The following is a 23082-nucleotide window of genomic DNA, read 5'->3' on the forward strand; positions in this document are numbered from 1 at the left end:
ATCAGGTTTTCACGTTTGTATTAAACGTGGATGATTATACGCCTTTTCTACAAATACTTCAGTCGATATCATGAATAATATCCTTCGACTTCGACTGTGGATGTACATTGTACATACAATACCCAACTTATAAATACTCGCTAAAGGCGCAGACTTATATGCAATTTTCCGTTTGTGAATTTATCAAAGACAAGTACATGGGAGATTCTTTGAGGCAATAAATTATGTATAATGGTGACTATGAATGATTATAAATCTTGTACAGTCAATGAAATCTAGCCCTTAACACATTTATTTAAAAATTGAAGTGGACCATGAACATTTCAACAATAACACTATACACTCGCACTACACGTACATTGTGTCCGAACGTCCCAGTGGGTACTTTCTACATGAACCACCATTGATTTTCTAGATGACACTTTTTTGCATGCAGAGGCAAACACGTCACTTTGAACCGGCTTCACTCAATAGCCCGTCACTTTTTTAAAGAAGGAAAAAAAGGCCTATTCTTTTACTTGTTTTGTAAAGCATCAGTGTTCCCCTAGGAAAGAAGAGACGGATGATGTGACGTCCCACTTGCTCACCCGCCACCTCCACTACAGAGACATGTTACTTTTCTCCTTTGTGTATTTTTAACACACTGCATGATGTATTGAAAATATATAATAATGAATGTGGTAACTTAATTTTCATAAAGGTGCATAAAGACCGAATTCTTGAGCAGTCATTATTATAAAAACGTTAGAAAAGTATACTAACTGTGTCGTTTACGTAAAAATACAAATTTTTAAATAATATAAATTTATAAAAATAATCATTTGAGTATTGCTAATCAGAAGTCTGCATTTTTTAAATTTCATATTTAATATAAAACTACCACGGATTTATTTGTTTTGTCCCCTTCAAATGGGAAAAAAGCAATCACATAACAGCTGATCACAAGACTCTCAGCCAAACAAAATACGAATAAACTAGCTTTATTTTATCGCAGATTCTCTTTTTTATGAGAGGAAGGAGAAGAATAAGAGGACGATTATCTACACAGTTTGTTATGTCGAACACATTTAATCGATTTTAATTCAATTGTGGTAATAATACGAATTATATACGTACATGCACGTCACTAGACTGAAACTTGTTTGTTTTTCAATAACAAATCAAACTAGGTGTAATAACAATTTATAAAATCATTTAAATATTCATGAGTTGTTTCTACATGTTCATCGTCAATGCGAAAAACAATGTTTTTTCTATTCATTATAAGTTTTGTACGTATAATGTTTCAATTTATTAATAATAATTTGTTATTATTTGAGTTCAGCTTCGACTGAATAAGTTCATTCTTTGACATTGTTGTTGTATAAAAAATTTAATATACATAACTCAAATTTGTTCTCTATTTATCCATTAATGTAATCATTAACTAGTATATTATTGTTATTATTATTACTTCAAAAAAAAAATTATCTTTCTGTGGAACGCTACAAAGGTACTTGTTCCCTATAAGTATGTATGATTGATGCATACCTCCCCGCCACTTTTTGGAAAGGTGCGTGAGGTGTGTCGAAAACAATGAATTCTGCCATAACAGTTGAAGTTAAATTTAATAACAATTGAACTGCATATACACGCACACACGTGTATGTATATGCGCACGTGTGTGTGTGTGTGTGTGTGTGTGTGTGTGTGTGTGTGTATGTATGTACACAAATCCAATTCAAGTAAGTGCATAATTTAGTACTCACATGCAATATTGCATACTTACGCGCTTCACCGATTATTAGCATATTCAAAGCAAGCATAGTATTTTTAAATCATTAGGGAAGCACAACTCACGCGTGTGATGACCGAAAATGAGCGCAATGAAGTCTTTCAAAGAAACTCTATCCACGGCAAAAAATATATTAATTCTAACTGGTAGTGGAATATCAGCCGAATCCGGCGTTCCAACTTTTCGAGGAGCCGGTGGTTTCTGGAGAAAATATCAAGCTCCTAGCTTAGCAACACCACGAGCATTTGCAGCTAATCCCTCCTTGGTCTGGGAATTTTATGAGTATCGAAGAACTTTAGTTAGTAAAGTACAACCTAATAAGGTAGTTTGAAGAGATTTGTTATTTATCAACATTTATATAATTTTATCTAATGATTTGTAATGTTTTCTAATTATTGTAATGATATCTACAACAGGCTCATGAAGCTATTGCACAATTTCAAAGTCGTTTGGCTAAAGAAAATAGAAATGTCATCATTGTTACACAGAATATTGATGGTTTACATCAAAAAGCTGGAGCAATAGATGTCATTGAACTCCATGGTTCTCTCTATAAAACCAGGTGTACAAAGTGTAAAGATATTTGTTACAACGATAAAATTCCAATTTGTCCAGCTTTGGAAGGCAAAATGTAATAATTTATATAAATTGTTTAAAATTCAAACAATTTAAGATGAGTAATGATTGTTTTTCAATTGAAAGTTCACCTGATCCAGATTTTGTAAGTTCTGATATTCCAGTTCAAGACTTGCCTAGATGTGAAAAGAATAATTGTGGTGAACTTCTTAGACCTGATATTGTGTGGTTTGGCGAAAGCTTAAATACTCATATTTTGGATAGAGTTAGTAAGTTGATCCCTCATTTATTCAAATATAAAAATATTTATTGAAAAAACAATGATAATAAATGATCGTATAATATTAAAATATTTTTCTATAAAAGATGTAGCTGTTGATTCTTGCGATGCCTGTTTGGTAATAGGCACTTCATCTATTGTATATCCTGCAGCAATGTTTGCTCCACAAGTGGCTAGTAAAGGTGTTCCTGTGGCAGAATTCAACATTGAAACAACTCCTGCCACGAGAGATTTTCAGTAAGTTCTTGTATATGCTTATTATAATTTTTTTTATAATACTATGGTTAGTGTTATATTATCTAGCATGCAGTAGGTATATCAGTCAAAAAACAAAAATCTGTTTGGATCAACAGCATCTCACTTTGAACCTCTGGCAAAAGCTGTAATCAAACAAAATAAACAAAATTATTTTTATAATTCTGAGATTATAATTATTAATGTAATTAACAATTATAAAAAATTATCTATGATTCAATTTTTTCAGATATCACTTTGAAGGACCTTGTACACAAACGATACCAGAAGTTTTAGAGATGTAATTTTTTAATTGTAAATATCAATTATTTAATGTATAATTAGGAAAAGAAATAAAAAATTTTTACCTTGAACATGGCACACTTCAACATCAATTCCAATTTTCTGTAAGTATTGGAGCCACAATTTCTGCTTTTCTGACAAAATATCACCTGGCCCTTTCACTTCAATAATTTTGCACTATTTAATAAAAACATAAAATCAGAGTAATTCTTTTTATTTGGAGATTTAATATAACAAGATATTTACATTAAAAAAACATACTTTTTGAATTAATTTGTTCCATACAATAAGATCTGGAAATCCTGATCTCCACAGCACAAAATTGGAAGCTAATTTTTCACATATACCTATTACTCCCTCAATACCTAAACAAGTAACTACTTCCTGTAACAATTTAAATATTGTTGAACTGCAATGATTTATATTATTATTGTTATTATCAAAATTATTTATAGAGTACCTTGAATTGCTTCTCATTTTTAAATAAAGAGGTTGACATTATTGATTGGTATTTATTATAGCTTAAAAATCTTTCATTCATTAAATCACTGAATGACTCTAGATCAAGTTGTTTAAAAAACTCTATTTTTTTCTCAAGAGCTTTTTTTCTGTTGGGAAAGAAGTCGGCAGTGAAAAGATCTAAAGGAGCATCTTGATAATGTGAAACAAAAGCTCCTGGTACAAAAATGTTATACAATTCATCCCAAAAAAGTGTAGTAAATAAAATTACTGGCAAAGATCCTTCACAATGTAACCCTTCATGGAAATGTTCTTCACTAGTATAGTGCTGTAGTGCTAATATCTCTACACTTCCATAAAACTTGTCATTCCCATTTATATTGATAGACCAAGTGCTTTTTCTACTTGAGTTAACTCTGAAATCAAATATAAATTATTACTTAAGATTATAAAAATATTATTTTCATGTATTGATCTTACCTATTTGCCATGTTAGCCATAATGTTTTTGGTTTTAATGGTTACTGTAAGTAAGCCACGACTTTCTAAATTTTCCAGAGCTTGTTGAATTTCAGTTTTTGTTTCTTTACATAACCCATTCTTTCTTCTCATCAATTTTCTCAATCTTTCTATAAGTCCTGATATATCTACTTCTGACAACGTTTCTTGCCGTAATGCATGCAAAGTTAATTCAGCACTAGTTTCTAAGTCTTTTTTATGATGCATTTCTATTAGTGCTAATTCATTATACCAACGACCACAACTACTTTGCAATAATGTCTTTTCACTAATTAAAATTTTGAGTCCATTTATAGCTTCTGATATAGTTTCTGGAGATTTTTTAAATGCATCAATAGTCTTTGATAAAACTTTGAGCCATATATATTCTGGCATAAACTTTTTTATATGTAAAGGAAGTTCCATAGTTATGTGACTGTAAAATAATAAATAAGTGTTAAATAACAGTGCTTGATTCAGACAAACTTACAAATAACTCATTTTGCTAATTACTTACCTATTATCTTTATTTGATATATATTCCAAAGCTAACCGTCCTAAGTCTTTCAATTTGTTCCATTCTTTCTTTTCAATACATGCAAAAACTTCTCTCAGAGCGTTTCGACTACGAGTGTAACTGAAAGAAGAAATAATTAGATTTTACATATTAGACCTTTACTGAATCTATCTATCTATCTATGCATTGATGTAAGGTTGTTATTTATTTATAGTTTACAATAAATTTTTGCATCTTACTTGATTAAATGAGATCTGTTTTTAAATATGGGAAAGAATTGCTCTTTCGGGACTAATGGGTACAATAATTCCCCTTTGTGAACATTGGTCAAAGTTAAAAATAGATCAGCAAAACTTTCAGCAGGATCTTGTACTGGATGTAGCAATGTTAGTACTCTATTAAATAGGTCAATAATATCTTGAGGTAAACATATACATGGCTGCAGAATTTGCAATGTTGCTGATCTTAAAATAGATTTAGGACTTTTTGCACCAAAAAAATAAGATTTTGAGGTACTACCATATTTTGAAAGTCTTTCAATCAATATTGGTTTATTACCATGATGATCAATTTTTAATTTTTGGCAAATACTTCGAACTTCATCCAACAGAAGCATATCAAGTAAAATTGTTATATCAATAAGTTCCAAATCTAAAAAATACAGAATGATGCAACATCTAAAACTTTAATTAAAATATTGGAAATTCTATTGATTATAAATACCAGTGTTACAGAATCCATTTTTGGCCAGTTCTTGGCAAAAAGGATCTAAATTATCTGCAATTTCAGGATACTTCAAATGACGGGACCTGTGCCATGATAATTTTCTTTTTAAGAGCCTCACAAATAACATTTGGGCTTCAGGAGACAATGTAAACATGGAAAAAATCAAGTCAAGTTCTTTTCTTAAAAAATAACCACAATTTACAGGATTTGCAAACACATCCATAACAACCATTAGAAAATGATCTGCATATTTCTCTTTAGCAAAAATAATATCTTCGATCAAAAATTTTTCTGTATTCTGGGTAATATTATCACTGTATATAAAACTAAATTCTTTACTTCTATAAATGCTTTCAAGATCAAATTCATTTAAACTAATGCTATTTTGTCTATACAGATTCAAACTTTCTATAGCCTGTGTTAAAATTTGAATATCAATTCTATCGGCAAAAAATAACTTTCGTGGAGATAATGGTTTATTATCGTTCAACATGCTTTTTTTTTCTGGACTTTTTTTAGGAGTGAAGCTATTATGTTTTTTTGGTGATTCTGGAGACATACTAGACTTTTTAAATGATGCTAATTGACATTTATTTAAAGGTATTATTCCATTTTCAACCTGATTATCAAGCTTAAATTTTTTTGGAGAGCTGTCTGGGTGTAACGAAGATGTTCTCTTTAAATTACTACTTTTTGTTGGAGTTTTCATGGCAATTATTTGCACTTCACTTTCAACAAAGTTACACTTTTTTGAGCAGTTTTCTAAAAGATTTAGCTTCTGGAAAATATGGTAGTTTGATTGAAATATTTAATGTGGTTTTGAAAAAACATAATTTTACCATAATAACTCACCTTGCGACGAATATTGTTGTTGCAAGGCTGGTTTTGTGAACTCTTTATTGATTTCTGTAATCCATATCTGTTATTTTTATTATAAACAACATTGTAGAACTGATCGATTTTAGTTTGAGAATATGTCTGAGACATTTTCAATCCTGTTATTTATAAAACTAATTTATTTTTTCATTTTTTATTAATATTTTTAATATTTTATTAACATTAAAAAATGCATTGTCTGTTTAGCTGATCGTAACCTTACATTCTTCCATTTTGGATTCTATCGTCTTTCTCCTCTTTCTTTTTATAAAGATCTTTTATTTCATTTGTAATCTTTCATTCTCTTTCTCTTCTCATCTCTTTCTTATCAAAAGTATGATCATGCGTACTTGAATGTTGCGCATTGTGCGTCGATCGAGTCCGTCACAAAACTATTCCTTGTGACGGACAGATCTGCACACAATATGTTGCGTAGCGTCCAAGTGCGCATGACCGACACCGCAATAGACATCACGTTGAAGCATTTTATCTGATATTTGATTGGCTGAGATATGGTCACGTGATGCATACTGTTATGTCGCGGCAAATAAGCGTGTACAATAGTTTCAATTTATGAGTTTAATAATAAAAATACAATGTATCATCGCAATCTTTACTCCATTGGAAATATATATACAATTTTGTACAAAATATCTGTGAAATTTATTGAAAAATATAAGAATATGTAGAAAAAAATTTTATGAGTGTCTTAATTACCGGTATTTTAAGCTGATGTATTCAATTTGTAAAGTTATAATAAGGATATAAATATAATATCAAATAATATGCACTACAGCACAATTAAAAATGATTACACAACTGAAAGGAATGGAAAAAAAGAAACACTGTTTAACTATTTTTATAATCTTGTCAAATAAATATATTTGATATTTTTATATGACGAAACAAGTTTCAATCCATTAAATAGGTTGCACAGATTAATATCAAATTAATTATTTTGCTTATACATTGCCCAAACTTATTAAATTAAATTAATGGTGCCGGGAGTGGGAAGGGGGGTAATAGAGACACTCACCCTATACCAAATTTATTGTACAAATCCTGTACAATCTCGTGTAAAATTAGCACACATTTTTTTCGAAAAAAATTTTTCGGAAAAAATATGTACAAGATTTATACGAATTGGTACGAGTGTTGTACAAGGTTTGAACAAATTATTTTGAATATATTCTTGTATACAAATTTCGTACATATTCTGTACAAAATCTGTGTTATTTTTAGTAGGGTATTTTAAACATAGGATAAACGTTTTATAATAATTTAATCTGAAAAGTTAAAAAGAATTAAAAAATTATTTGTTGCAGTTTTCGGTACAATGATAAGTCTTGAATTTGGAAACGTGGAACTATTTTATTAACGTATTTTCCCGTTATAATATTGTTTTGTAAAAACATTACAAAATTCACATTTGAAAAAAGTAATTTACGTTAAATATATGATAATCAATATAAGAAATGAAATAGAAAATAAAAGTATACGAAGTGCGTATGATCCTATATATAAAAGTTCTGTATAAAAAGTGATCTTACATATATTCTCTTATAAAAGAGAAATCAATCTGAGAGTATGGAGGAAGTTTATTCGTGATCTGATTTGCTGAATAATGGTCAAGGTTACTGTATGATGAGAATCGGTGCTAAAAAATAGACCGAGGCGTTTTACATCGATTTATGCTCGTTCACATGAATAAGTAAGTCAATTTGTAGGCATTGAAAATACAAAACACCCGCATTCTCTCAACGAGCTAATCTTAAAATAATACGATGAAGTTATCTTTATGCACTTTAGTTAGATTTATTTGTAGGACGTACAAATTTATAAAATATTTTTAATGTATAAAGTTTAGCTTTGAATAAACATTATCAATAATGAAAAGAATTATGATTGGACAGTTATTCATATGAAATACTGTAAATTGATTTCGGGGCATTGGTTTCGTAATTTTTTTAAAAAATAAAAAATGTAAATGAACTCTTTAAATCGTCGCGGATGAACAGTTGAAAAAACAAAAAACGGTTAAAATAACACATTTGACGATACTGTCTCTTTCATTATAAATGAAATGTAGACATTTCATACGCAATAAGGCATAACGCACACGCTTTGTTTGTACAATTAATTGTCTGCAATAAAAATTTGCTTGCAATGTAAATTATAAAAAGAGAAATATTTAAAAACGGCTTTGAGTTCAGTTTTGGTCAAGCTGTCTTCTACAAACTTCTAAATAATTTTTTTTAATTGTTAATTACTTCTACAATAAGATTCCATTTCACATTTATAAGTATTATGAACCTTCGGCTTTGTGAATTAACATTATAATTTTCCAGATTTTATGTTTGTCGCTGCAGCTTTTTTCTATCTCATAAACTAAGCGTAATTAAAAATTTAAAGGTTCCGCATTATATGTTCAACAAAACAAGAATTAAAATGTAGCGCCAGAACGGTTCGTAAATGACTTGCGTAGTGATTTCTCTCCTCCATGCGCCACATCCGGCGCGTCAAATTTCTCGGCGGTTGTGCTGGCACTCCACAAACGCGTCCAGCTCGCATACGCCATTTTGTCTCTCTCTCTTACTCAGCGACGGCGAGGCTTGCTTCTCGCAGATTTTTCATTGGCTTGGAATTCGTGAACGCTCTTAAAAAATCCGGAGGACACTTACGCCTCGTGGAAGTCGACGTCTCCATACTCGACTGATATTTACAGTGGTGAGTTTGTCTATTTGTGTGTGTTATCATTTTATTTGCGCACATTAGTCTGCGTAGTTCTACTTTGCCTGCGGTTAAACGGCTTGTGTGCTAAGTTATTTTGGAACTGTATAATGAAGTTCTTTTAATCCTTGTGGTTCAAACATATTCTGGCATGTAGAAATTCATATTTTTTTATACGTTTCTAATAATATTTTATATTAATTTCAATGATTGACGATTTAGGGATTTCCGTTGAATAATTTGGTGATGGCACGTAACGCGCTTAACATACACTAGCCAACCAAACTGCTGGTATACATGTAAAGGCTGATCAAGATTGTTTTTTCAGTTCATTAAAGGACTCAACAAGCTATCAAAATGAGCTATGGTAGGCCACCACCTCGCATTGATGGGATGGTTTCCCTGAAAGTGGACAATTTGACCTATCGTACCACACCAGAGGATCTCAGAAGAGTTTTCGAGCGCTGTGGTGAAGTAGGTGATATCTACATCCCTCGTGATAGGTTTACCAGAGAGAGCCGTGGTTTTGCATTTGTCAGGTAATCACACTTATCTGATTAAAATTCTTATCAAAAATTTATATTGACCTACTCTGAATTGTAAGCAAAGATAGCATAAATTAGAGCTATTAAACTTTTGTTTATATGTTCTTATTGCTATATTCATTAATCTTACAGTAAGAATGTGTACAGGATTATTCTGACAATGATAGCAATATTTTTTAGTCGAATAAATTATTTCTTTATTCATTCTTTAGCATTTTGAATATAATCAGAAATCTATCATATGTATGATATTGATAACATTGAGTAAAATTGACTGAATAATTTGCAGATTTTATGATAAACGTGATGCAGAGGATGCACTAGATGCTATGGATGGTCGTCTGCTGGATGGCAGGGAGCTCCGTGTGCAGATGGCCCGTTATGGAAGGCCAACTTCACCGCACCGTAGCCGTGGCAGCAGACGTTACAGAAGGTAAGCATGAGCTCTATGCAATTTGATATGTTTGTTCACACCATTTTCTCATATTATCAAATTTGTAATGTACAAATGACAAATCAACTAATGATCTGTTTTTGTATCGTTGAAAAACACAAAAGATCTCGTTCTTATTCCCGTAGTCGTAGTCGTAGCCGCGACCGCAGGCGCTCACGGTCGAGGTCACGCTCACGTTCACGCAGTCGTAGTCGTAGCCGCGACCGGGACCGTAAACGCAGCTACAGTCGCTCAAGATCACGCTCTGACAGCAAGAGTTCGCGTGGAAGGTCACGTACTCGTAGCAAGTCTGCTGATCGTCAGAGAGATCAGCGTTCAAAGTCGAGGTGAGTTTCCCATTTCTATATTTTTTATAATAAATTTTTGTCTTTCAGTTAATGATCTTAATATTTCTTCTATGTTTAGATTAACTCCATTAAGTTGTGCTTGAATTTTTATGTTTGCGATGCTAATGTAATTATCATTAGAAGAAAATAAACTAATTGTGCCTATTTCTTTTTTTGTGCAGAGATTAATCCTGGAACCAAAATTTACCGACACTCGACAGTCGCTTGCTCCACCAACCGTATACCGACTTGAATTTAAAAAAAGGTATTCTATTTCTATCCTGTCACTAAATGTCTTATCCAACTTACTTTAGTTCCGTTTTAGTTTTCAAGTCGTTATCATAGCCGCTTCATACTTTAACAATTTTTGAAAAATGAAAAAGAAAACTTGAATATCAATTGTGTATTAGATGTAAATTCATTTACTTTCTTGTAATGCCCAACTTTGGAGCACAAGTAGATGTGAACGCGTAAATTATGTTAGTGATCCTTGGAAAAAAATAACAATGCAGTTATGCATTCGTACATGCTTATTTTTTACTTACAAATCAATGGATATCAATTTATATGTCAAAATAATTAATTTATCCATTCAATATTAAAGATTGTTAAACGGGACTAATTAGTTTAACTATCAATGATTTTCTCAAAAGCTTTAAATAGTCAACGCTTTCAACTAAAATCACGCGGACATGGTACTCATTACCTAAAAATATATAAAAGCCGTACACTATGAATTTTAAAGTACACTTGAATGTTGACACATTTTTAAATAGCCTTAATGATTGCCTCGATTTTGTCAAATGCAATTTTCTATAAATAGTATATCAGTGACACTCCTTTCCTTTGAACAAACAAGCTTTGTTTCATATAATTTGAGTACAATCAACAAAACTATTCTCATGCTTAGCGTTCTTAGATATAAGTTCAGCGTTCTTTTGTAACTTAAAGAAAAACATTCAACAATTACACATACATAAACAGATTTATTTATGTAAGTGTGTCATTCATTTGTAATAAAGTATGATGAACTACATAATGTGCAGACATAACTTTGTTTTTTGACTTCTCGTTAAAAAGAAACGTATAATGAAAGCATAGTTATATTTTAAACGATTTTTTTAATACTTTGCAATGCAGGGTCATATACTGATTTAGAGATGGTAGTTAGTATTGTAGATTAAAGTATTCAACAGAGACAGAGTATCGTCGCTGAAGATTGTACGAAATGTGCATCACTATCGACAAAAAAGACATCCAAATGAGGATATGACAAATGGATTGGCAAAATTTATTAACTCAGTCTCTTAGAATACAGAAAGACACAAGTCGAGCATTAGTGTTAACAAAAAAAAATGCGCAACACACTATAAACGTAACAATAGCAGCTCCACGCGCAAAGTTATTTGAACATTGCAACTATTTTGACAAATGACTTTGAGCGAAGGATCGGAGAACACGCAGCCGCACACCTCTCTCCTTTCCCGTAGATCCTCATCTGCTATCTACCCAACAGTCATATTATAATGCAAAAGCACTGCAAGAACGTGCAATATACATTTATATAATATATAAAAATCCGAAAAATCTTATTGGCCATCATAACAAAGTGTTCTGTGTTTCTGTGGTGCCACAGGCGGCGAGTAAGAGAGTAAGCAGATAGGCTGACGTTCGTGATAAGCAGAAAGAGAGCGAGCGAGATCGAGAGCGAGTTAGCTGTTCGTGCAGAGTTGTAGGCGAGAGAAAAGAGGGAAAAAGAGAAAAATGCCGAAAAAGAGAGGGAGCGAGTTCGAGCGAGCACGCGAGAGAGAAGCGAGAAAACGAGGGTGATGTAGATATAAAGCTGATGTGATTCGGGGATGGCGATGACGAGTTGCGGTGGGCGGTGGTTGCTGCTGCTGGTGTGTTGCTGCCGTTGGACAGCGCCTGCAGCAGCTCGGATAGGGCTCTCTCTCGCACACACACACAAACACACACTGTCGACAAGGCAGCAATGCAGCCAAGAAGCTGTGTTCTTGGCGCGGACCGAGAGAAAGAGCGAGCGAGAGAGAGGGAGAGAGGGGCAAAAACACGAGCACTGTCCTTTGAATGATCGGCTTTTCATTGAATTCGTCCACGCCTTGCTGTGTGGCTCTGCAACTCAATAACAATGCCGTGACAAAGAGCAGCAGCTCTTATGTGATTGGCGCAGGAGAGCAGTTTACGTGTGCACACTGACCGAGACGCCTACAGAGGTATTTAAATTTTCACTGAGGTTCTTTTCGAGCTTTTGCCAAAGAGCTCGAGTGGCTGATGCAAATTTAAGCTTCTGTGAGAGAGATCAAAAAATACATCGATACCAATAAATGAATAAACACTGCTCTTTTAACATTCTGCTATCGATACATTTGTCGATTGTTTAGCCATTTATTGGTATATCTGAATATATTTGTTTATCTAATGCTTTTTTTGCAGTATATCTTCACAATGTCTTTGGTATGTATCAAGGTTTTACAGATATTCACTTCACTTTATGACAAATCTTTACACACTTAAAGTCCATTTTATTTTTACTTTTTTTACTGTAGTGACTTTATTACATTCAAACACTAACATTTTATGAATAATTTGGAATTGATGTATAATGCATTTTAACTCAATGGGAATCTTGATTAATCTCTCAAGAAGAATCAATAGAAGAGCTCTTCTCTTAACGAAGTATACGCCCTTTTTTTTATGATTTCATTACGCAATTACAATTGACTTCCCTTCCAACAAAGTACAGCTTTTAATATAATTACCGACGCTTACAAATTTAATTCTCATTTTTCATACGCAAAATGATCACCTCGAGCCATTTATCAAAAAGGCCATTGTTTCGTCCATAATGCATTTTCAACTTGCAGATCACTCAACACGTTAGCATATCGCGTATGTACTACTGGAAAAAACAGAAAAGTATAGAACGGGAGATAAAAAAATTAAACTTTTTGAGTTCAGTGAAAACGAAATAGATTTTTATTGAATCACGTTGAATCACGCTCGGAAATTACAAGCAAATGGCACTAAAAACTAGCGCTTTAAGAGGTGGTTCTTCGCGCTGATATAATATTGTTGACATATGGCAATTAATGTGATATTATACCTTTGTAGTCGTGAGAACGCTAATTTATTTGCTAATAGCAATTCAGATCGCGAAATCTTTTGGTACGTGTTATAGTTTTGTATTAATCTATCCCTTTCTTCGATGCGAAGAACCGACTGGAAGTAATTTCTTTTTTTTTAATGTCATATACAATGCGTATCGTTGGGCGGCTAACATTTTCATTGTCGAAAGCTAAGTATTCTATAATATCGTCTTTATATATCTTATACAGCTGCTACATTATTATCCTCTACTTTTGTTTATAATTCATTAAAATGTCTAATTTCTTTGTTGTATACTCCTCATGGTTATTGACGTTTTCGTGATTACATAATTGAAATCGAAAGAATGATTTTTTTACGTACACTGCCGCTCACGAACTTTTACCCCCCTCTAAACAAAATTAATCAAACTTTGAAGTTTCATATGTTTCTTCAAAACTAACGTACATAGACGATCGGTAGCGCATTTGAAAGCTCTTTCCAAGATAGATCTTTTGCTCTCTTGCCAATTCTAGGGAAAAAATCGCAGGGAAAAAAATTTTCAGTTTTTTTTATGTTGAATAATTCAATACGATGTTTCATTGATTTTGTTTATCTGAAGAGTGCTAGCTCAATTTTATCTATATGTAATTCTTTTTTAAGTAAAAAACACCTCATGTTTCAGACAATTTTTTAATTTTTTTTGCATCAATTATATAGGATTTGGAAAGAGGAAGAAAATCCCGTGCTTAAAATTTTCCTGCGATTTTTTCCTTAGAATTGGCAAGAGTTTAAAAATGTATTTAAAATTTCGGAATTTTCATCGATGAATAATCGTTTAAAAAAATTAGAAAAACCATTTGATTGTACTTATAATATATACCATTTAAAATCTCTTGGAAAGATGCACTGCCACTCGTCTCTGTACGTTAGTTTTGAAGAAACATATGAAACTTCAAAGTTTGAACAATTTTGCTCGGAGGGGGGTAAAAATACATGAGCGGCAGTGTAGAATGAAAAACTTTTCAAAACATTAGGAAATCTGATATAAAAGAAGTATAACAAGAATATATATATAATTAAATGTACAATGATTTTTTTGTTTTTTTTTTTGGAAGATCCCTCCATTTATTAGTCTACGTGATTATTTTATCATCCAAGCGATTGTTTACACAAAGAAATTACTAAAACGATTCGTCATACAAATTTCAAATAAACTCGATAACAAATACTAAAATGAAAATCGCGATGAAATCAACAGGAACGTAGTTTTAGGGTTTCTTTGTATAATCATTTGTGCACCCGAATCTGCAAGAAGGCAATGGTGTTCATTTAAAATTCACAACTTGAGCAAATATCAAAATATATAAGTACTCGTTTTTTCTTACGGACATTACCAAATCTATACCTTGTATCTATGTACATCAATCCTTTTATTTCCTTTGTTTCTCACTCAACATAAAAGAAACTTTTTTCCGTCGTATTGCTTATTTACATACGGCACGCTCACGGACGTAATGTTTTGTCTTTGGAATTGAACAAGTCGCAAGATATTTTTGTTCGATATTGACTATAGAGTTGAGTAAAATAATTTGAGCATTAAGATCGCGGAGTTTTTAGTTGAAGAAATAAATTTTAATTCGACGCTAAAGGTCTGTCAACTAAATTGATATCGAAAGCTCTCAAGCCCTTTCGGTAAATGCATTCGGAGATTTCACTTATTACCTGTCCCCAAGAGCAAATGCAAAATATTTCGCGGATAGAGCTGCGTGGGTGTGGAATTCAAGTCGAACCAACGCTGGACGCCAGAAGACGTTTGAAGAAAGAAAGTCCCACGACAATGAATCTTTGGCCGTTCTAGCTGTCCTTCTTTTGTGCTTGAAGGACGTACGGTTTGGCAAGTCTGCCGATCACATAGAGGACGAGTACAATGAGATGACCAGCAAAATAGCAACGCTTGTAAAATGTCCAACTCTCGTGGAACTCCAGTAGCTGAAATGACAGGCCCAGGTAGGACATGCACGATATGCGAGTAAACCATAGCAAGCAGTGCAGCCCTGTTTTCATCTGCAACCACAAAGCAAACCAATCAATAAACTATATACATATATATATATATAAATGTTTTCAAGCGTAACAAATAAACGAGAAAAAAAATTATTTCGCTTTTTTTGACGGATAATTGCTAGCTCCACGCCTCTGTAGTGCTACCCAAATTTAGACTCATGTTTCTTTCACAGGCTTAATCGATAATCCTAGATGTTCGTGCTATTCGTTCACAGGAAAGGCAGTACGCGACGATTGACCTTTCCACGTTTCATACGAAATGTCCTGTTTTAGTTTTAGTTCCAACCGCGAAACTCGTGATTGCCTGATCTAGATACTCTATTTCTACGGAAAGCGCGCGCAATTTATATTTATAGATACATTAATTCGAGGATATTTGAGACATAACGCTAGAATCGTTCCAAGACGCTCAGAATAGTAACTCCATTAATTATTGATTCGTTTGATTCTCGCGAATATCAATGGATTCATGATCACGATCACGAATTGTTGAGGAAACATGAATAATATCGCAGCACTCACCAAGCTTCCGTCGCTGCTGTTCTTGTAAAATTTGACGTAAATGTCTTCCATGGGCAGGAAGAAAGTGATCTGGCAGATACAAATATAATAACCAGGTGCATATCCATGCCATAGAGCCGAGAGCGTGAGAGTCGCCGCAGTTCTCAGTCCTTTATGAGGGAATCTCTTGTACACGCACACCGCCATCCAGTACTGCACGCAGGTATTCCATTTTTTCATTGCTTCACGCACCAGAATACACTTTTCCACTTCCCACACGTTCATGTTGTGCACCGTCTCAAAGTCGAGATCCTCCGGCTTCATCGAGCACGGATCGTTCGAGCTGCGAACAAAACAGTAAAGGAATCATTTTTGATTTATTATGAATAATTTGTTGGCAATCAAATTACTCCCTTTTACTAAATGGTTCGCAAGAATTAAAATTATTTTCCATATTACGCGTAAAGTATTGACTGCGCCCTCCGAGGGTGTACGGAAAATGATACACGACACGGGAGTACAAGTAGGCAAATACCAACTGTATGAAAACATCACACGTCGCGTACTTTGTTTACTGTACTCCCTAGTAATGTAATGTACTATTTCAACATTTCATTGCAAATTATTTCGATTACTATTAGTTTTAAGTTTTATTGAGCAAATATTTAGCATAAATCTGTCTAGAGAATCTTTGTTTATAAAATTATTAATTTTCTATCTCCACTAGCAAATCTATAAACATCATAAAAATACTAACAGTGCAATGGCAGATTTATAGTCTTTGGGTCCCAATCCAGATATAGTCTCGCAGCTGGTTGGGTAAGCTCCTAAGCCGGCCATTTGACAAACGCACTCGGACAGCACCATACCGATGTACATCCTCATGCGAAAGGTGACAAAAGTCGGATAGATATATCCGAACTTATACAACCACGATCTCTCGGAGAATTCGTCAGTGAGCGCGTACTTCAAAATTTTAGTATAAAGATTTTAGTATAAAGATTTTAGTATAAAGATTGCTTTACTCACGAGGAAATTACCCCAGGTGGACCTCACCAATTTTCTTCATTATTTGATATGTTGTAGTACATGGTCTTTTCGTTCGTGCTAATTCGGCGATATATGGAGTGAAAACCACCTCTAAAGTTCACCCCTAAAAATGGTTTTTTTTACATTTTTTATTTGTTATTCAAAAACAAGTATTTGTGTATTATTTTCACCAATACGGGTTGCATTCCTTTGTTTTTATAAATTCTGGGGTGGACTTTAGAGGTAGTTTTCACCCCTTGACTCGTCGAATTAGCACGAAAAGACACGAGTCAAATATTTTTCGATGTACTACAACATATAAAAACATTAAGAAAATCGGTGAGGTACACCTGGGGTGTACCTTGTCAGTTGAATTAACTGAGCTTGCACGAAAAAATAAATAACTCAATAAGCAAAAGACACATTACAAGAGATGTTATACCTTAGCGGGGAAGTAGTAATTGGATAATAGGAATATGACGCTAAAGCAGGCAGACTGGATGAGTTTATTACACGTGTGGGCCCAGTGGTCAGCTTTCAACGCGAATGGCCGATGCAACGAGTCCCAATATGTTCTATAACGGTAGTAGGGACCTACAACGGGCAAACAAAAATTCTTAAAAAATTATGATGCAATAATTTATTTAGTGAAAGACGCTTTTAATAATAATCAAGCGAGCCATATGCATGGCATTGCCAAGCATGAGCGTATAAGCTCTGATGTGCTCATTCAATTTCCGGAGCTTTATACCACATTATAACAATACTGCAATTTCAAGATCGTCCTCGCCTATCACAACTAAAATATTGATTTGATTGAATCATTGTACAAAAGCTTATTAGATTAAAAGAACATTCGAACGGATGGGATAGAAGTCACGTCAACAAAAGATCACTATAAAATTCCAATTACCAAACTACCGTTTCAAAAGAAGTTCATAATACTGATTCCATAGGAAAGTTGCAAGATCACCACTTATTCCAAATTAATACTTTTTCAATGTAGCATCGCGTAAACACGACGGCTGGATAATAACAAAAATATATAAAACTCAGAAAAGTAATTCACTCACCGGTCAATACCCCAATATAGCTGAAAGCATAATGAAAGACGTCCATAAAGCCCACTCTGGCCAAAGCAGCAGAGTTGAGTCCTTCAGGATCATCCTGGCCAACGGCTGTGGCAGCAGAATTCACTTCGAACGCGAGACCCGCGAGTTTTAGCGTGAGCATCATCTGAATGAGATTCGCATGGCCAGGCGGTGTTGATAGGCCGAACCACGGTGACAGACGGAAGATAAACAGCAGGTAGAAAAACGAGAAGAAAAAGGACACTAGATGGCAGATCCTGCAACGCGTAACGTTAGCTTTCATTTTTCAGTCTACATATTAGTTATGCGTAAAATTAAAACATTACATCATATAGTAACAGAGGCAACATTTGCATTTATATGACTTTTCTTTGACTTATAATAATACTGTGCGTATATTGTATACCATGAAAAATATGTTTTAAATGATGCTGTGCATTTTTTAATAATAAGCTTTCTTGAATCGAGAAAAATTTTCCAATATAAACTACTTGTAACGGTAACTTATTGTCAAAAGTTTACATTTCTTGTTTTCTGAGTGTACCTGTGATTTGATAAAAGGTGAGAATAGAACACGCGAAAAAGGCTTACTTTGGCGTCAATCTGGTAACAGCCAGTGCAACGACGACGGTGCACAATAGGTAATGGGTAACATGGTATCCACTAACAACGGCCGTGAGGATGAAACCAAAGCCGGTGCCAATCCATTGACGCGTCTGAGGCGACTCTATACCACGATAAATCTTACCAAAACCAATGCAGCTAAGCAGCAGTCCTATGTAGATTACGTCGTCGACCAGCATAATTCCTGCCAATTATGTAACAAGTTGCAGTTGAACAATGGGTGTTTTCACCGATTGCATTTTACTTTTTCCTAAACACATCTTTTTCAATTCATATCTCTTGTTTATTTAGTATGTATCAACATTGAATGAAAATCTTAAAAAAATAATATTTTTTCATTTTTTTGTTAGTTTTTTCTAGGCCATGAATAAATATTCTAACAAATGTAGCTAAAAATATTAAGGATAGCTGGAGTAAATAAATTTTCTTTCAAAACAAAATTTCATGCTAGCATATAAGTATCCAATATAATTTAACGTATTATCAGGTATTAATATCAACATTATCATAAATATTTAATCTAATCTAAATCTTTAATTTAAAGATAGCCATTGCGGTTTGAAATAAATGAACATGTACAAATTATAGTGCCATACTCTGATTGTGACAAACATTTTTTTAAATAATAGTTATGTTCATGTTATTAAGCATAATCTTTATTTTTGAACAACATGTATCATGAATATCAATAAATCACTATGAAATAAAATTACAAAAATTCTATTCATTGAATTTTCGATGAATAAAGCTAAATAAAAGTAAAAACGGCATTGTATAATTAAGATAAGGTCAGAAATTTCACGAGTAAGCTGAATTACCAGGACAAATTTAATGGTTACTTAACTTTCAAATCACTTTTTAATGCACGCGTCAAATTGCATATATGCCAGTTTGTTTTATAAATTGATAATTTGCCGTTGACTTAACTCTGAATATAATATAATTAAATAAGTTTTCAATCAATACTGTAATCTAACGTGGAGTAAATGTACCGTCTTCAATAACAATAATCATTCGCAGCACGATAGTGCATCACACAGATTACACAACTATAGTCAGCAATAACCTCGCTACATGGCCCAAGAAAAATCAACTAATGTCTACCCTACGACTGTAATCGAATATGAAAAAACATTGCTTGTACATTCAACCGTTTGATTTTCCTGCAAGTTTCTCAAAACTGCATGATAGCCAATAAAGTTAGAAGTACATATATAGGTAGCTACTGCAACAATGAGAAAAAAGGGAAAACATAAACTTGCACGGTAGCACAAACATGGATATACCGTACATCTGTTCTGAAAAAACTCTCTCCCCCACCCTTTTCAAGAAAACGTAGCTGATGAATCAAAACATTAGCCACGTATGACATACATATATATATACATATACATACAAACGTACCTTCGCGATGGATCACAGCCGAGAATAAAGATGCAATTGCAGTTCACTCATCGAAGACGAAAAAATTCGTCGATCGTGATGACGCGAATATACCCGCACGATTTCGCAGTGCGAATGCTACTGAGAGTACTGGGTCACTGCGGCTCTGCTTTCGCTTTTGCTCTTTGCTGCTGATCCGTTGCGCATTTGTAGGTGGCGCCGTAGCATTTCTTTATATATACATATATATATATATAAAAAGGGATACTACGACGATTATATATATACATACATTGCGACTATAAGTATAAGCCGTTTTCTGTATTCTACTTCGTCTCACTCAAGTGTCCAGCAACCGACTATCCGACCCAATTATAGTATTACTCAGCGCACACGCGATTATTGTCAATACACAGAATTCTTTTGATTATACGAACGAATTATTTATCAATTTTCAACAGTTTTTCAAGATGCTATTTTTGCTGTATTTATGCTATAATATAATTTTTTACACTGTATCATTTTTCAAAGGTGAACTCTTTATTTGTTTCTAATAGAATTATCACATTAATTATATATTACGTAATAAAAAAGAAAGACCTCAAAATATGATTTTTTCAAATTCAAACGCGAAATTATAAAGCGTAATTGATGTACATTGTCTTGTCAGAAATCACTAGCCATGTATTTACTTTCAAGTTTATCAATAATTGTTATTCTTATATATTTCTGAAGAAAAATTTTGTTATTCACAACTGCAGATAGAAGCAACAATAAAAGTGTCTAGCGTGCGGTTTAGTTAACACGCTTTCTGTTATAATCAGAATAAGTAAAATATACATATAACCCATGTTTTTATGTATCTCAATACATTTTTCTTTCAAAAAGTTCGGTATAAAGTTTCAGCTACATATAGTTTTAAGGATGACAGAAATTTTCATTGAAAATAATACTTCGCATGCATATTCGCGTATTTACCTTTTTTCTTCTCAGTGTGTAATGGAAAAAACGATGTATTTTTCAATGAAAATTATCCGTTCACAGTTTAAAAATCATCATCTTCAAAGGTGGTAAAGCGTAAAAGTGTAGAATTGATGCGCAATTTTAAGCTCGTCTAGCGTGTAGCGCCTTCAGCCTCATCTCCTTCTGTTTCTGCGTCGCCAGTTCCTTCGCCTTCCTTTCTTGTTCTCGCTTCTTAGCCGCCTCTTCACGTTGCTGCTTTATTATGGCTAGCCTAGCTAGGTCCGCTCGTGCCTCGTCCGTCTTACCAGCTGCATGCAACTTTTGATAATTTGCAGCTGCCTTTTGTTTTTCTAGTTGTTCTCTATAAAAAGAAATTAGAAAAGTATATTATAAATAATGCTGTGTTTTCAAAAATTGTAATGTCTTGTAAAATTACAAACCTTTCTCTTCGAGACAATTCTGGCTTAGCATTGGCAAGTACTTCATTAAGCTGAGACAACTTTTTTGCTTTCCTTTGTACTCTGTTGGGATTCTCTATTTCAATTAAACTTTCTACACCTTTGTTCTTAGACCTTCCCTGGAAAAGTAAAAAAGGTCAACATAAGTTCATTGTTCAAGTATTCTTAAAAGAAAACTTATAGTGTAAGTTTATATTTACTTCATCTTCAGACTCCGATTCAGACTCACTGTCGTCACTGCCTGATTCAGAATTATCTTTCTTGCTTCCAGAAGGCTTTGCAACTTCTTCTTCCTCCTCGGTTGATGAATCTTCATCTTTGTTTTTCTAAAAAAATCACAATTAATTAAAATCACAATCACCTATTTTATAATATTTTAAATGTTAAAACATTAATTACCCTCCATTTTCTCTTCTCTTCTTCCTGACGGCGTTGTTCTTCTAATTCCTCTGGATTAGTGAAATGTCGGTTGCGACCTTTGTGATTTACAAATTTTCCTGTAAAGACCAATAATGAGAATGAGATCTTAACAAATAAAAAAACCAACGTGTATAATTTTTCTAGAAATTGGCTTTTCATAAACATTAGATATATTGTTAAAATTGAAAAAATAATAAAATTTAGTACACTCAATGAAAATTAATAGCGATTTATTAATTGAGATAAACAAATATCAAGTTACCTCAAGAGGAATAGTACCGATCAATTTTAAATTGTACACCAAAAGGAATACATAAATGTAAGATATTAATCTAAGCGGATGAAATAAGCATGTACATACGTTTGATTGTTTTTTTTTTAATGACAAAAATGCGAAAACAGTTTATAGAGGTTAACAGGTGACATTGACGTGTTGTACGAGGGTCAAGCACCGGAGAAAAGAATAATATTGTAATAGAGAAGTCATGTGTTTAAACTAACAGCTGGGGTTTGAAAATATTACGTGATGACAAATAAATTAAATCTCACCAGTTCCAACATCTAAAGTTATAATTCGCGTCAAAAGGTATCGAAAGAATATCTCAACGAAATCATTTAACAATCTTTGAACAAAATATTTGCGACCAATTAATTCGACGGAAAACCTTTTTTAATTGCGTACAATTTCTATGGCGCACAAAAGTTTGTCAGGCAAAAAAATTGAAAACTTACCTCGCGGCATTGTCGGCTTTTATAAACAATTTTTTCCACTGTTGAAGAGGATAACGAAGATGAGATGAATTTATGGATAGTGTAGCGGAAACCGTCACGGCGCACAAATCCAAATGAATAACGTTGAAAGTTTTTTATCCTCGCGCGTGATGAGATGATCCACCGTCCGCAGCGTTTCACTATACGTAGGTTATGTTCACGCGATGTTTGTTAGGTACGCTGTACGTCGTACTGTAGTTATGTAGTAGCACGATATAGAGGGAGCTGTCAATTGCTACCATTAACTATACCGACGATTATAGATGCAAGCGTCAACGTCACAATGGTAAGTGGATAAATGTAACAGACGAAAATCAAGGTAACAAGTATCAAGACGATGTGACTTGTTCTCAAGAGCGCTCGTCTACGACTG

At 33.3% G+C, this 23082-nt stretch overlaps 5 protein-coding genes across 11 annotated transcripts; 2 read left to right on the forward strand and 3 right to left on the reverse strand.

Annotated features, from left to right (window-relative positions):
- The first annotated feature begins 1756 nt into the window (after nt 1–1756).
- Nucleotides 1757–3220, forward strand: LOC131666293 (NAD-dependent protein deacylase sirtuin-5, mitochondrial-like). The gene is made up of 5 exons (XM_058938825.1): nt 1757–2096; nt 2191–2405; nt 2477–2619; nt 2717–2867; nt 3115–3220. The coding sequence occupies exons 1-5, from the start codon at nt 1857–1859 to the stop codon at nt 3167–3169; spliced, it is 804 nt and encodes a 267-aa protein (XP_058794808.1). The 5' UTR covers nt 1757–1856; the 3' UTR covers nt 3170–3220.
- LOC131666292 (fanconi-associated nuclease 1-like) lies at nt 2848–6609 on the reverse strand. 4 transcript variants are annotated; one of them, XM_058938821.1, is made up of 10 exons: nt 6466–6609; nt 6219–6361; nt 5364–6144; nt 4880–5291; nt 4641–4760; nt 4107–4559; nt 3628–4042; nt 3429–3551; nt 3233–3344; nt 2848–3010 (listed from the first exon to the last, which is right to left on the reverse strand). In XM_058938821.1, the coding sequence occupies exons 2-10, from the start codon at nt 6351–6353 to the stop codon at nt 2988–2990; spliced, it is 2574 nt and encodes an 857-aa protein (XP_058794804.1). In that variant the 5' UTR covers nt 6354–6361; nt 6466–6609; the 3' UTR covers nt 2848–2987. The 4 variants fall into 4 exon arrangements, with proteins under 4 accessions (XP_058794804.1, XP_058794806.1, XP_058794807.1 ...); XM_058938823.1 differs by having other exon boundaries at nt 6219–6376; nt 6466–6597; XM_058938824.1 differs by having other exon boundaries at nt 5364–6141; nt 6219–6609.
- Nucleotides 6610–8777: 2168 nt separating this feature from the next.
- LOC131666455 (serine/arginine-rich splicing factor 2) lies at nt 8778–12069 on the forward strand. Of its 3 annotated transcripts, XR_009302094.1 has the most exons (6): nt 8778–8969; nt 9301–9511; nt 9807–9950; nt 10076–10297; nt 10480–10562; nt 11934–12069. XR_009302094.1 is itself a non-coding variant. In XM_058939120.1 (5 exons), exons 2-5 carry the CDS (start codon nt 9330–9332, stop codon nt 10484–10486), a joined length of 555 nt encoding a protein of 184 aa, XP_058795103.1. In that variant the 5' UTR covers nt 8778–8969; nt 9301–9329; the 3' UTR covers nt 10487–11336. The 3 variants fall into 3 exon arrangements, 2 of the variants coding, with proteins under 2 accessions (XP_058795103.1, XP_058795104.1); XM_058939120.1 differs by lacking the exon at nt 11934–12069 and having other exon boundaries at nt 10480–11336; XM_058939121.1 differs by lacking the exon at nt 11934–12069 and having other exon boundaries at nt 8785–8969; nt 10097–10297; nt 10480–11336.
- Nucleotides 12070–15251: 3182 nt separating this feature from the next.
- On the reverse strand, nt 15252–20264 carry LOC131666451 (lysophospholipid acyltransferase 7). 2 transcript variants are annotated; one of them, XM_058939112.1, is made up of 7 exons: nt 20119–20264; nt 18682–18898; nt 18073–18347; nt 17442–17593; nt 16728–16936; nt 15992–16313; nt 15252–15469 (listed from the first exon to the last, which is right to left on the reverse strand). In XM_058939112.1, exons 2-7 carry the CDS (start codon nt 18891–18893, stop codon nt 15260–15262), a joined length of 1380 nt encoding a protein of 459 aa, XP_058795095.1. In that variant the 5' UTR covers nt 18894–18898; nt 20119–20264; the 3' UTR covers nt 15252–15259. The 2 variants fall into 2 exon arrangements, with proteins under 2 accessions (XP_058795095.1, XP_058795096.1); XM_058939113.1 differs by lacking the exon at nt 20119–20264 and having other exon boundaries at nt 18682–20097.
- A 480-nt stretch (nt 20265–20744) lies between these two features.
- Nucleotides 20745–23060, reverse strand: LOC131666454 (28 kDa heat- and acid-stable phosphoprotein-like). The gene is made up of 5 exons (XM_058939119.1): nt 22671–23060; nt 21918–22015; nt 21719–21844; nt 21501–21637; nt 20745–21421 (listed from the first exon to the last, which is right to left on the reverse strand). Exons 1-5 carry the CDS (start codon nt 22678–22680, stop codon nt 21202–21204), a joined length of 591 nt encoding a protein of 196 aa, XP_058795102.1. The 5' UTR covers nt 22681–23060; the 3' UTR covers nt 20745–21201.
- Between the last annotated feature and the right edge of the window lie 22 nt (nt 23061–23082).

The sequence above is a fragment of the Phymastichus coffea genome, unplaced genomic scaffold, assembly GCF_024137745.1.
Source record: "Phymastichus coffea isolate CEN01 unplaced genomic scaffold, Cenicafe_Pcof_1.1 PCOF00058, whole genome shotgun sequence".
Lineage (NCBI taxonomy): Eukaryota > Metazoa > Arthropoda > Insecta > Hymenoptera > Eulophidae > Phymastichus > Phymastichus coffea.

What these genes read in the sequence shown, in the direction of transcription:
- LOC131666293 (XM_058938825.1), top strand. Translation starts at nt 1,857, where the DNA reads ATGAGCGCAATGAAGTCTTTCAAAGAAACTCTATCCACGGCAAAAAAT. An exon ending in CCAGCTTTGGAAGGCAAAAT is followed by an intron (nt 2,406 to 2,476) that starts GTAATAATTTAT and finishes TTCAATTGAAAG; the next exon opens with TTCACCTGATCCAGATTTTG. An exon ending in TCATATTTTGGATAGAGTTA is followed by an intron (nt 2,620 to 2,716) that starts GTAAGTTGATCC and finishes TTTCTATAAAAG; the next exon opens with ATGTAGCTGTTGATTCTTGC.
- LOC131666451 (XM_058939112.1), bottom strand. Translation starts at nt 18,893, where the DNA reads ATGCTGGTCGACGACGTAATCTACATAGGACTGCTGCTTAGCTGCATT. An exon ending in GTTACCAGATTGACGCCAAA is followed by an intron (nt 18,348 to 18,681) that starts GTAAGCCTTTTT and finishes TACGCGTTGCAG; the next exon opens with GATCTGCCATCTAGTGTCCT. An exon ending in ATTACTACTTCCCCGCTAAG is followed by an intron (nt 16,937 to 17,441) that starts GTATAACATCTC and finishes AAAATTTTGAAG; the next exon opens with TACGCGCTCACTGACGAATT.
- LOC131666455 (XM_058939120.1), top strand. Translation starts at nt 9,330, where the DNA reads ATGAGCTATGGTAGGCCACCACCTCGCATTGATGGGATGGTTTCCCTG. An exon ending in CGTGGTTTTGCATTTGTCAG is followed by an intron (nt 9,512 to 9,806) that starts GTAATCACACTT and finishes AATAATTTGCAG; the next exon opens with ATTTTATGATAAACGTGATG. An exon ending in GGCAGCAGACGTTACAGAAG is followed by an intron (nt 9,951 to 10,075) that starts GTAAGCATGAGC and finishes AAAACACAAAAG; the next exon opens with ATCTCGTTCTTATTCCCGTA.
- LOC131666454 (XM_058939119.1), bottom strand. An exon ending in AATCGGAGTCTGAAGATGAA is followed by an intron (nt 21,638 to 21,718) that starts GTAAATATAAAC and finishes TTACTTTTCCAG; the next exon opens with GGAAGGTCTAAGAACAAAGG. An exon ending in GAATTGTCTCGAAGAGAAAG is followed by an intron (nt 21,422 to 21,500) that starts GTTTGTAATTTT and finishes TTCTTTTTATAG; the next exon opens with AGAACAACTAGAAAAACAAA.
- LOC131666292 (XM_058938821.1), bottom strand. Translation starts at nt 6,353, where the DNA reads ATGTCTCAGACATATTCTCAAACTAAAATCGATCAGTTCTACAATGTT. An exon ending in AAAATGAGAAGCAATTCAAG is followed by an intron (nt 3,552 to 3,627) that starts GTACTCTATAAA and finishes AAATTGTTACAG; the next exon opens with GAAGTAGTTACTTGTTTAGG. An exon ending in GGAACAAATTAATTCAAAAA is followed by an intron (nt 3,345 to 3,428) that starts GTATGTTTTTTT and finishes TTTATTAAATAG; the next exon opens with TGCAAAATTATTGAAGTGAA.